This window comes from Bos javanicus, chromosome 28 (assembly GCF_032452875.1).
Source record: "Bos javanicus breed banteng chromosome 28, ARS-OSU_banteng_1.0, whole genome shotgun sequence".
Lineage (NCBI taxonomy): Eukaryota > Metazoa > Chordata > Mammalia > Artiodactyla > Bovidae > Bos > Bos javanicus.
Window position 1 is genome coordinate 11,637,344 of NC_083895.1, and position 12,737 is coordinate 11,650,080.

General features: G+C 39.7%; 1 protein-coding gene across 7 annotated transcripts in view; it reads left to right on the forward strand.

Annotated features, from left to right (window-relative positions):
- RYR2 (ryanodine receptor 2) overlaps positions 1-12,737 on the forward strand; it is an 830,734-nt gene that overhangs the window by 490,232 nt on the left and 327,765 nt on the right. For all 7 annotated transcript variants that reach the window (XM_061404941.1, XM_061404935.1, XM_061404936.1 and 4 more), the window contains one exon: positions 5,797-5,880. In XM_061404941.1, the coding sequence (XP_061260925.1) occupies positions 5,797-5,880 (84 nt within the window). The remainder of the gene's footprint in view (positions 1-5,796; positions 5,881-12,737) is intronic.

The following is a 12,737-nucleotide window of genomic DNA, read 5'->3' on the forward strand; positions in this document are numbered from 1 at the left end:
TAACAAACTGTACAGCTTCAGTTAGTTCCTGGTCTTGCAGTTTAACAGTCAATCTCACTTTTTCCATATATAATCTAAAATTTAACTTAATAACAGGATATTTAAGTGTGTGTATCTATATCTGTCTCCAGATTGTCACTTTTTTAAATGTTAAGGAGGATAAGTATAAATGGATTTTAGATACTTGACTGTTCCTTTTGGAACTGACCAGACATTAGAAATTGTCATCCAAAAAGTTTATGCCATTGCATCTTATTCTATTGAAGTAGGTAGAACCACTCATTATCAGGAATACTGAAGGATGTTATTCTGCCTAAGTCTGGGGACTTTTAAGGATGAACTCTAAATGTGAATGATGATGGCCTTTCTTGGGAAAATCAACAAAAGGTAATTCATTAAAGAGAGTAAAAAAAACAATATGGAGTGTCTAACCAATGGAAACACTGTTATTGGCAAATTGGAATCCCAATTTATTATGTAAAAAGGAGATTTTTCTAGACTAGAAAGTCCAGAAAAGGATTTAAAAGCATAAGGGGGCTTAAGTATATCAGAAAAGTAGCATTTCAAATCAGTGTTAAAAATGACTTGTTCATCTGTACCATTTTTCTAGATTCCATATATATGCATTAATATATGATATTTGTTTTCCCTTTCTGACTAATGTCACTCTATACGACAGTCTCTTGGTCCATCCGTGTCTCTGCAAATGGCACAGTTTCATTCCTTTTCTATGGCTGAGTAATTTCCCTATATGTATATTACACCTTCTTTATCCATTCCTCTGTTGATGGACCTTTAGGTGGCTTTTATGCCCTGGCTATTGTAAATAGCACTACAGTGAACTTTGGGGTGCATGTATCTTTTGGATTAAGGTTTTCTCTGGGTACATGCCCAGGAGTGGGATTGCTGGGTCATATGGAAGTTCTATTTTACTTTTTTAAAGAAACCTCCATACTATTCTCCATAGTGGCCAGAATGAGAAGGAAATCCAATAAACAGGGGTTATGCATATACATATAGCTGATTCATTTTGCTGTATGGCAGGAGCTAACATGTAAAGCAACTATACTCCAATAAATTTTTTAAATGGATTATTCAGTAAATATTTTATGGGTGACTGAGTATCCATCTGGGAAATAAAGGCTTAGTCTTAATATATATTGTTGAGGTCCTTTAATGGACTGGAACCTGGTGGTCCGTAGTCGACCGATAAGAAAGTAGAGGGAAGGAAGCTGATATTCCTTGGTTTATGCAGAAAGCCAATAAAGCCCCTGCACAGGGCTTGCTCTGTTCACGAAGGCCTCAGGTGCCCTCTCGATGGGGTGAAGGCACAGAGCGCCTTCTTGAGAGGGTCTTAGAAGCCCGGGCAGGAAAGTGAACTCAGAGAGCCTCTGCGCTCCAGGGGATCAGCCTGAAAAAGAGAGGGAGAGAGAGAGAGAAAGACAGACACGGGGGCCAGAGCTCTGATGGAGCAATGGTGTTTTAATCAACATGGTGTGGGCATATATACTGTTTTACAAGGTAGTTATTCTCAGCAAAGATAAATATTAAAATTCCAGACTTAGAAAACATAGGCGATCCATATTAAAGAAAGAGAGAGTTGTAAACAATCACTTTTACCGTATGGTTCACAAGAAGGAAGAAGGTACTTAATCACAGTATAGAAAAACTAATGAAGGAAATGCCTGAATTCCTCAGCCCCCTGGAGAGGTTTGCCTCTCCTCTTAATTCTTGTATTCAGGAATTAATCAGGAACTGAGAATTCCTGACAGATCCAAAACAGCACACAGGAAGCCTCCTGTTAAATGCTTCCTGACAATATATGGCCTCCCTAACTCTTGTTTAGGAGAAGGCAATGGCACCCCACTCCAGTCCTTTTGCCTGGAAAATCCCATGGGCGGAGGAGCCTGGTAGGCTGCAATCCTTGGGGTCGCTAAGAGTCGGACACGACTGAGTGACTTCACTTTCACTTTTCACTTTCATGCATTGGAGAAGGAAATGGCAACCCACTCCAGTGTTCTTACCTGGAGAATCCCAGGGACGGGGGAGCCTGGTGGGCTGCCGTCTTTGGGGTCGCACAGAGTTGGACACGACTGAAGCGACTTAGCAGCAGCAGCAGATCCTTGTTTAAAAAGCATGGATATTTCCTTGAAACAATTTAACAAATGGGTAATCTCTTTCTGGTGGTGGTTCAGTAGCTCTGTGGTGTCAGACTCTTTGTGACCCCATGGACTGTAGCCTGTCAAGCTTCTCTGTCCATGAGATTTCCCAGGCAAGAATATTAGAGTGGGTTGCCATTTCCTTCCCCAGGAGATATTTCTGACCCAGGAATCAAACCCAGGTCTCCTGCATTGCAGGAAGATAATTGCATTGCAGGTGGTTTCTTTACTAACTGAGCTACCAGGGAAGCCCAATCTCTAAGTATTATATAGTATTTTTAACTTGTGTATTTGAAGAGATTATAAACTGCAACAATAAAGCCCAAATCTAACAGAAAAGTGAAAAAGGAATATTTTCATAGAAGAAAGGAAGTACAGATATCCATAAAGCAGAGGAAAAAGGTGCTCAAATGCAATTGTATTAAGAAAAATGCAAATTAAAACTATAAATGAGATCTCATTAGCATATTAATGGACAACTCTGCTGGAACAGGCATGGGAAATAGGCAGTGTCATCCTTTGCTTATGAGAATATAAATGATTACCAGCTTTAAAGACATTTGACAATATTTGTCAAACTCTAAAATGTATATCCCCTGTGACCCAGTAATTGCCTGTCTAGGAATTTATCCTACAGATGAAGGTTACATTTCAGTTCAGTTCAGTCACTCAGTTGTGTCTGACTCTTTGTGACCCCATTGACTGCAGCACGCCAGGTCTCCCTGTCCATCACCAACTCCTGGAGTTTACTCAGACTCATGTCTGTTGAGTTGGTGATGCTGTCCAACCATCTCATCCTCTGTCGTCCCCTTGTGCTTTCAATCTTTCCCAGCATCAGGGTCTTTTCAAATGAGTTAGTTCTTCGCATCAGGTGGCCAAAGTATTGGAGTTTCAGCTTCAGCATCAGTCCTTCCAGTGAGTATTCAGGACTGATTTCCTTTAGGATGGACTGGTTTGATTTCCTTCCAGTCCAAGGGACTCTCAAGAGTCTTCTCCAACACCACAGGTCAAAAGCATCAATTCTTTGGCACTCATTTTTCTTTATAGTCCAACTCTCACATTCATACATGACTACTGGAAAAACTGTAGCTTTGACTAGATGGACCTTTGTTGACAAAGTAATGTCTCTGCATTTAATATGCTGTCTAGGTTGGTCATAAGTTTTCTTCCAAGGAGCAAGCATCTTCTAATTTCATGGCTGCAGTCACCATCTGCAATAATTTTGGGAGACCAAAAAAATAAAGGCTGTCACTGTTTCGAATTGTTTCCCCATCTGTTTGCCATTAAGTGATGGGACCAGATGCCACGATCTTAGTTTTCTGAATATTGAGTTTTAAGCCAACTTTTTCACTCTCCTCTTTCACTTTCATGAAGAGGCTCTTTAGTTCCTCACTTTCTGCCATAAGGGTGGTGTCACCTACCTATCTGAGGTTATTGATATTTCTCCTGGCAATCTTGATTCTAGCTTTTGCTTCATCCAGCCCAGCGTTTCTCATGATGTAGTCTGCATATAAGTTAAATAAGCAAGGTAACAATATACAGCCTTGATGTATATTGTTGTACTTGATGTACTCCTGTCCTGATTTGGAACCAGTCTGTTGTTCCCTGTCCAGTTCTGACTTGCTTCCTGACCTACATATAGGTTTCTCAAGAGGCAGGCCAGGTGGTCTGGTATTCCCATCTCTTAAATAATTTTCCCACTGTTTGTGATCGACACAGTCAAAGGCTTTGGCATAGTCAATAAAGCAGAAATATATGTTTTTCTGGAACTTTCTTGCTTTTACGATGATCAAATGGATGTGGCCATTTGATCTCTGGTTCTCTGCCTTTTTAAAATCCATGTTGAACTTCTGGAAGTTCACAGTTCATGTACTGTTGAAGCCTGGCTTGGAGAATTTTGAGCATTACTTTACTAGCGTGTGAAATGAGTGCAATTGTCCAGTAGTTTGAGCATTCTTTGACATTGCCTTTCTTTGAGATTGGAATGAAAACTGACCTTTTCCAGTCCTGTGGCCACTGCTGAGTCTTCCAAATTTGTTGGCATATTGAGTGCAGCAATTTCACAGCATCATCTTTTAGGATTTGAAATAGCTCAACTGGAATTCTATCACCTCCACTAGCTTTGTTCGTAGTGATGCTTCCTAAGGCCCACTGGACTTCGCATTCCAGGATGGCTGGCTCTAGGTGAGTGATCACACCATCATGATTATCTGGGTTGTGAAGATCTTTTTTGTGCAGTTCTTCTGTGTATTCTTGCCACCTCTTAATATCTTCTGCTTCTGTTAGGTGCATACCATTTCTGTCCGTTATTGTGCCCATCTTTGCTTATTATTAGTGTTCCCCTGGTATCTCTAACTCTCTTGAAGAGATCTCTAGTCTTTCCTATACTATTGTTTCCCTCTATTTCTCTGCATTGATCACTGAGGAAGACTTTCTTCCTTGCTCTTCTTTGGAACTCTGCATTTCAAATGGATATGTCTTTCCTCTTTTCCTTTGCCTTTTGCTTTTCTCTTTTCACAGCTATTTGTAAGGCCTCCTCAGACAACTATTTTGCTTTTTTTGCATTTCTTTTTCTTGGGAATGTTCCCGATCTCTCCCTCCTGTGCACAAACCTCCTTCCATAGTTCTTCAGATACTCTGTCTATCAGATTTAATCCCTTGTATATATTTCTCACTTCCACTGTATAATTGTAAGGGATTTGATTTAGGTAATACCTGAATGGTCTAGTGGTTTTCCTTACTTTCTTCAATTTGTCTGAATTTTCCAATAAGAAGTTCATGATCTGAGCCACAATCAGCTGCCGTTCTTATTTTTACTGACTGTATAGAGCTTCTCTATCTTTTGCTGCAAAGAATATAATCAATCTGATTTTGGTATTGACCATCTGGTGATGTCCATGTGTAGAGTCTTCTCTTGTGTTGCTGGAAGAGGTGTTTGCTATGACCAGTGCGTTCTCTTGGCAAAACTCTATTATCCTTTGCCCTGCTTCATTCGGTACTACATTCTGTAAGTTACAGTGCATATGTTCAATGTATGAGGTTATTCATTGCAGCACTGTTTGTAATAACAAAAATTATGAACAGAAAATTGGGTTAAACACTGTGACATATCCAGTCAATGAAACACTTCAGAACTGTTGAAAAATAAACCAGCTGTATATGAAGGATAGTGATCAAAGTCACATTGTGTATCAAAATTATATTGTGAAGTCAAGATAGAAAATTATGGAAAACTGTCTCTTACAGCTAACCATTGAGTAGAAGGAAAGCACCAACATGCACAAACACACACACACACAAATCTGCTTTAGAATATGCATAGATTCTAGCAGGACAGCCAATAATTAGTAGCAACCAGTTCTTTTAGGGAAAGGAACAGAAGTTGCAGAGACAGGATTGGAGAGAGACTTTTCAATATTTTCCTTTTTGTTTTTGAAACGTTCAATTTTCAAATGTCGTACTCATTACTCAGTAGTAAATAATTTACAAGTAAGTAAGCTTTCCTTTTGCTTGAAAGCAAAAGACCTCTCTGCATATAAGGGGGACTGTTGTACCTCATTCCCAGCTGCTATTACATTGGATTATTGTGGACACAGGGAAGGGATTATTGCAACTTATGTTTGGTTTTGTTTTCCAGGACGTTGTTGGCTTTAGGATGTCATGTGGGTATATCAGATGAACACGCTGAAGAAAAAGTGAAAAAAATGAAGCTGCCAAAGAAGTAAGTTGAATGTCTGAGCAATGTTAGACGGTCCATGCTTTACTTTAGTGTGACTGCACCCACAGGACTCGCAATGGAATCCTAGATTCCTTGCTTACACATAAGCTGTAAAATTCAGATTCAGCATTGAAACATGCTGCATTAATGTAGGGGCTTCATCGAGTTTATGGTGGTGGGGTGAGAGTTTCCATCACAGTGCCCAAAGGGGAAACAGGCTCACAAAATATTTGATAGTATGTTATGAGTAGGTTATTTTCCTTGTGTGTGTGTGAGCACACGTGTCCACATCCTTATTGTATGTGGTTTCCCACTTTTCATCAGAAAATGTATCGTTTTATTCATTTTCACAAAGAAAGTCTATTTGAGGAGGAGTTATGAAGTCAGTGTTACCATGCCCACTTTAAGATGAGAAAACTGAGCCATGGGATGCTCTGGGAATTATTTTGCCTACTGTACTGCAGCCTCTGTGACCTTGTTTTAACTTCTTAAAACTTCAGCTTTCTTACCCCCTCACAGGTATTAATAAGGGAAGTTTTAGGGATTAAATAAGTGCTTAATGAATTATAGCTGTTTCATTATGTTACTTTTTTGTTAAGTATTCAAACCACTCTTTTGGGGCCTGTGTCTCATAAATAGCATGCCTGGAAGTTTGCCAAGTTACTATCATGGAGATGAAAACAAAGTACGCATGAGTGAATGAGTGCAAGTCGCTCAGTCGTGTCCGACTCTTTGCGACCCCATAGCCTATACAGTCCATGGACTTCTCCAGGCCAGAATACTGAAGTGGGTAGCCTTTCCCTTCTCCAGGGGATATTCCCAACCCAGGAATCGAACCCAGGTCTCCTGCAATGCAGGCGGGTTTTTTACCATCTGAGCCACATGGGAAAACCAAGGTACACGTAGCTATTCCATAATTTTCTTCCGTCACCCCAGATAAACATAAAGTATAAATAGTGTGCTTGCTATGCAAATGCAAATTCTAGCAGATCCTTTAGGCCAACAAACATTTTTACTCAGGTCCTCCATTTTAAGAAAGGTATTAAAAACACATTGTACAAAGTTGTATAAAGTGTACGACTAATTTTTGAGACCAAAACCATATACAGTAAGTCCTGCATATATAAACCTTCAAGTTACAAACGTTCAAAGATGCAGATGTGTATCTAGTTCCAGCAAGGAACCAGAACCTGTGCCATCAAATGTCAGGCATTAGTGAAATTGCAGCATGCTCTCCCCTCTGTCTCCTGTTGCTAACAATCCTTCAGCTCTACTGTCTCCTGCCCCCTCTCCCTCCTCCAGTCAGTAATTCTTCTTGCCTGTTCACTTGATGCCAGCCCCTGTATGCCCACTATTGGACTACTATACTTTTCAAGGTACTGTGCCTGCTTGATTGCTAAGTTGCTTCAGTTGTGTCCAGCTCTTTATGACTCTATGAACCTCGACCTGCCGGGCTCCTCTGTCTATGGGGTTCTCCAGGCAACAATACTGGAGTGGGTTGCCATGCACTTCTCTAGGGGATCTTCCTGACCCAGGGATCAAACCTGTGTTTCATGTCTCCTGTATTGGTAGGCAGGTTCTTTACCACTAGCACCACCTAGGAAGCCCTCAAGGTACTGTACTGTAAGATTAAAAATCTTTTCTTTATTTTTTGTGTTTGTTTTTCATGTATTATTTGTGTGAAAATATTATTACAGTACCATATAGCGATTGTGTTAGATAGATACCTGGGCTAACTTTTTTGGACTTACAAACTCAGTCCTAATAGAACTCATTTGTATGTAGGGGGCCTATTGTATAAAAGGAAACAAACAGAAACACTGTAACTAAAGTATTCAATGAATCAAGTGTCAAATGTAACAGATAGCATCTGTAGCAGAGCAGACCAAGTAGAATAAAGAGTAATGACCTGGAGGATAAGAATAAAGAAATAATGCAGTTACCAGAGGAGGGGACACTTAAGATTAAAAGAATGATGAAGGCCTATAAAAACTATCATATTCTATCAGAAACACAAATATCTGAATAATTGGGTTTCAGGATAGGAGAGGGAGATGGAGACACGGAATTCATTTAAAGAAACTATATTTGTGATCATCTCAGGCTTAGGGAAAGACTTGGACATACAGGTCCATAAAGCTAAAAGAATGCCCTATTATCTCAATGTAAAAAGACCTTCTCCAAGATGCATGACAGTGAAACTGTCAAAAATCAATGAGAAAGAAATCATCCTACATAAAACTAGGGGGAAAAAAAGTGACCTACAAAGGGATCCCATTAAGCTATTAATTGATTTCTCAACAGAAACTCTATGGGGCAAGAGAGGATGGAATGACATGTTCAAAGTGTTGAGAAATAAAAATTGCCAGCCAAGAATACTTTATGCAACAAAGTTGCCTTACAGATATCAAGGAGATGTAAAGCCTTTCCCAGAGGAAAGCTGAGGGAGTTCACCACCAATAGACCTGCCTTGCAGGAAATGTTGAAAGGAATTCTTCAAGCTGAAATGAAAAGATGCTGATCAGCAACAAAACAACATACAAAAATACACACTACACTGGTGTTAGAGAAACAAAGACAGTCTGATGTAGAGAAGTATTAGGGTGGTGTATCAATCACTTCACTGTAGTACAAAAGTTAAAGGAAGAAAATAGTAAAAGAATTATGTGTGTTTAGTCTCAGTCTTGTATGACTCTTGTGACCCCATAGACTGTAGCCTGCCAGGCTTCTCTGTCCATGGGATTCTTCAGGCCAGAATACTGGAATGGGTTGCCAGGGTATCTTCCTGACCCAGGGATCGAACCCAGGTCTCCTGCATTGCAGTCAGACTGTTTACTGACTGAGCTACAAGGAAAGCCTGTAAAAAGAATTATAGATACTATAAATATAAATTATTAATGAATGCAGGACATCAAAAGAAGTAAATTGTATCATCAGTAATGTAAAAGAGAGGAGAAAAAGTTGGATCCTTTATAGGTGAGTTGCTATTAGCCTAAAATGGACTATTTTATCTGTATGATATTTTATGTAATTTGCAAGGTTACCACAAAAGGAAAACCTAGGATGGATTCACAAAGACCAAGAAACAGAAAACAAAGCATACCAACATGGAAAATAATTTATGGATGTTGACACAGACAGAAGGAAAAAGAAACAATGGAAATAAAAAGTAACCAGAGAGCAATTAATAGGATGGCGTTAGTATGCTTTTGCATGTCAATAATTACTCTAAATGTAAATGGATTAAATTCACCATTCAAAAAGTATAGAACAGTTGGATGAATTAAAAAAAAAAAAAGACCTAACTGTACACTGCCTACAGGAGATCCATTTCAGATTTAACAACACATGTAGATTCAAACTGTAGTTGGAATGATGTGCTTCGTTCCCTTTTTGAAAATAGGCAATCTGAGTGTTGGTTTTTTTCCCTGATAATACAGATCATCTCTCTAAAAATCTGTGAGGACTTTTACAGAATATGTGATTCATTGTAGTTGTTTTCCTTCTTCTCCCTCTTCCTCCTCACCCTCCTCTCTCAACAAACCAGCAGGCAACTGAATAGTACAGCACATTACTGTCTATTCTTAAGTTTGTAAATCTTGCCACATTGGTTATAAAATTAACTCTTGACCCACTGCAGAGTTTGATGAGCAGAGTCCAACTGCTGAAGGAATAAAGTAAAACACAACTGAAAAGGGACACATTCCCAGATACTGTGGTTCACAATATCTATATCCCTGAGTAACTGAGAATTTTTTTAAAATCTGAAAGTTTAAATGAAAGTGCAGTTCTTATCTGAGTACCAACACCTGTTATTCACACTTTGTTAGCAATTATCTGCTGTTAAGTCAACCCCAAATGTAGTAGGTCAGAACCTGGTTGCTTTATATATCACTGGGAAGTAAGAGATAGTGCTGAGTTATGAAAAAGTATATTAGAATTATTTGAGAAGTATTTAAGACTAGTGCTAAATTCCCTCCCTCCTGCACCACAGTCTCACTCTGATGATGTAAAACCACTATAGTGATGTGAAGTTGAAGTGTAACTGGTATCTCTCAGGCGTATTGGGGCAGATACAAGGTTAAAAATGATATTCTCGGTGTTCATGTATGTGTATACATTTTAAATGACTTTCAGAAATGAATGCTTAGATGGATCCAGAATATGCAGACCCATATTTATGTAGTGCATATAGACACAAGCCCACACACAAAATTCAGTGTCTATAAATATTTACCTAAATGAAAAAGTGTTACAAATGCAGCTGGATTTTCTTTCCAGAAGTACGAGGCACTGTGATTGTGAAGAAAGAAATATTTATATACTCTTTTTATTTGTAGCGAGTAAATTTCACAGACCACAAATTTTAAAATGTGCCAGCATGTAATGTTCTTCATTTGTTCTCATTGGACTTAATTTCCTATTTAAACCCAATGGGCCTTGCAGCCAGATTGCAGCTTGTTAGTGAAAACCTAGTCCTAGTCTGTTCAGTGCAAACTCAATTGAAATCACAGTTTTCTGTGTTTATTCTCACCTTTATGTTTTGATTTCAAAGGTCATCTTCTGAAAGCTGTCTTTCTCTGCCTCCTTAAAATTGCAGCCTATTTAAAATTGTGCTTTCTCTCCTGTCCCCTTTTCTACTTGATTTTTTTCTGATAGTATTTAAATATCGTCTAACATACTATTATGTTTATTTTGCTTACTGCCTTGGTCTTCATCTAAACATAATTATCTATAAAAATAGATTGTTTATCCATGTTATTCAGTGATGTATCATTAGTTCCCAGAACAGGACCTGAAACATTTGAGTACAGGATAAATCTTTGTGGTTAAGTTCGAATTCAAAGCTTACCCTCTTACTCCCAGGGCTGTGTATCTTTGGGACACTCACCTGAGGGGGAGGAAACATTGGGTCCTTGGGCATTCTCTTTTGAGTTTGCTGTCAGGAACTGAAAGACATCAAAGAAAACCAGAGCCAGACAGAAGTTAAAGGCATAAAGACAAATTTTATTCCAGAACTATTACAATAGGGGAAGAGAAACCTCAGTAGTTACACACTGGGTTGGTCAAAAAATTCAGGTTTTTCCGTGAGATATTATGGAAAAACTCAAGTGAATTTTTGGCAAACCCAAAACAGCAAGGACAAGTGGGGATTTGTAGACAGGACCAGAGTTAGGGGTCAGTGGATGAAAAATTACTAAGAGTAAACATCAAGGAAAAGGGGGATTCTGGTAAAGCAAAATTTGTAGGATTGTTGCTAATGGCAGATCAGAGTGATAGAATGTCAAAGGTGGCAGATGAGGAATGTGATCAGATATCATGAGTGGGGGATTTCCACCAAGCTGACCTAAGCAGGATTCTTGCTAAAACTGGACTAAGCAAAACAAGATCAAATCCTACAATCAGAAGCCAGGTCAGAAAGAGGATTCAGAAGAGCTTGAGTCAGGTTTGGTCAAAGGAGATTCTTTATGAATTGTCTGCATTTACCTCTTCTGACATCTTACTGATTTTGAGTGGCCTTCGCCTGCAGCTGTTTGAAGCAGTATTTTGCTTTCCCAGCCGGAGATTAAAGTCAGGTCTCAGTGGTGAGAGCCCTGAATTCTAGCCACCAGACCAGTGACCAATGGGACAGGGTCCCTGACCCATCGGCTTTGTTGTAATGAATTCCCCACAAAGAGACAGAAAGTAGTGAAACCAAGTGTTTATTAGGAGAAAGAAGGTACATGTGGATATACTCACAGAACAGATTCAGAGAGTTGTGCCCTCTGGGTAGTTTGAATCACTTTTATGGAGCATTTCTTCTGGGTTTCCTCTGGACAGTCCTCTTGATTTGCCTGGCTCTGGGTCCATCTGTAGTATTTCTCAGGATCCTCCCGTGGGTGTGTGCTCATCTCTTAGCCAAGATGGATTCAAGTGGGCAGGGTAACATCACTGACTATGGCGTGATAGCCCTTCCTTTTTGATCTGCAAGGAGCCCTTCTGTACATATATAGTCGGGAAGGTCTCCTTGACTTTGAGAATGAGGAAACTGTAGTCTCTTTATCTTTTATCTGGACAGGGCTCAGCACCTCTAAATATTCTCCTGCTGTTGTCCTCATCTTGAAGTATCTGTCCACAGGGGACGAACTCCAGCTACTCAGCTTGGGGTCCGTCTATCTCCTGCCTCATTTTGGGATGCATGTTTTCCTGACTGATCTTTGGACCGCACACTGGATCTTTCTTCCTCGTCTCTTTTGAGTCCTCCAGGTCCTTGCTGTGCTTTCACCTCCACGCGGGCCTCTTTTGGAGGTTGGAAACCTAGGAATACTGTCTTCGGCAACTTGAGGACTTTAGTCTCTTGGCAGAGGGAGGAGGGAAAGTTGCCTGGCAGCCTGGTCTTGGTTTGGTGCCAAATCTGTTCTCCTGAATCTGTGCTGCACAAGGGTTTGGGTGTGGGAGATTCTGGAAACTGGCCATTCTCCTGGGTCTAATCTGGTAAGTAAGCCAGAAGCTCCCTTGACTGTGGGATCTATCTGGTCTCCATCTGGGCAAGCGGGTTGAGAACGCTGAATTCCTCTAATTCTCTCCTCCTCTAGGCTCTGAAACCTTCATCCAGCACATCAGTTTCTTGCTCTTTTAATATTCAAAAGTAGAGCTATTCATATCAGAAGGGCTTTCTCTAAATATTGTTGTCTTTTGTATGACTTTTCAAAGCCTATTCTAAAAACCCAAAAGCCAAGAATGGCTTTTTTGATCTTTCTTAAAGTGATCCTCTCTTGTTTTGTTTCAAAGGGGATATGGAGTACAAAGAAGAACTTGGAGTAAAAAAGGGATTAAAGATGGTGGAGGCACAGGGCATGTCATATTACATGTTTATTTAA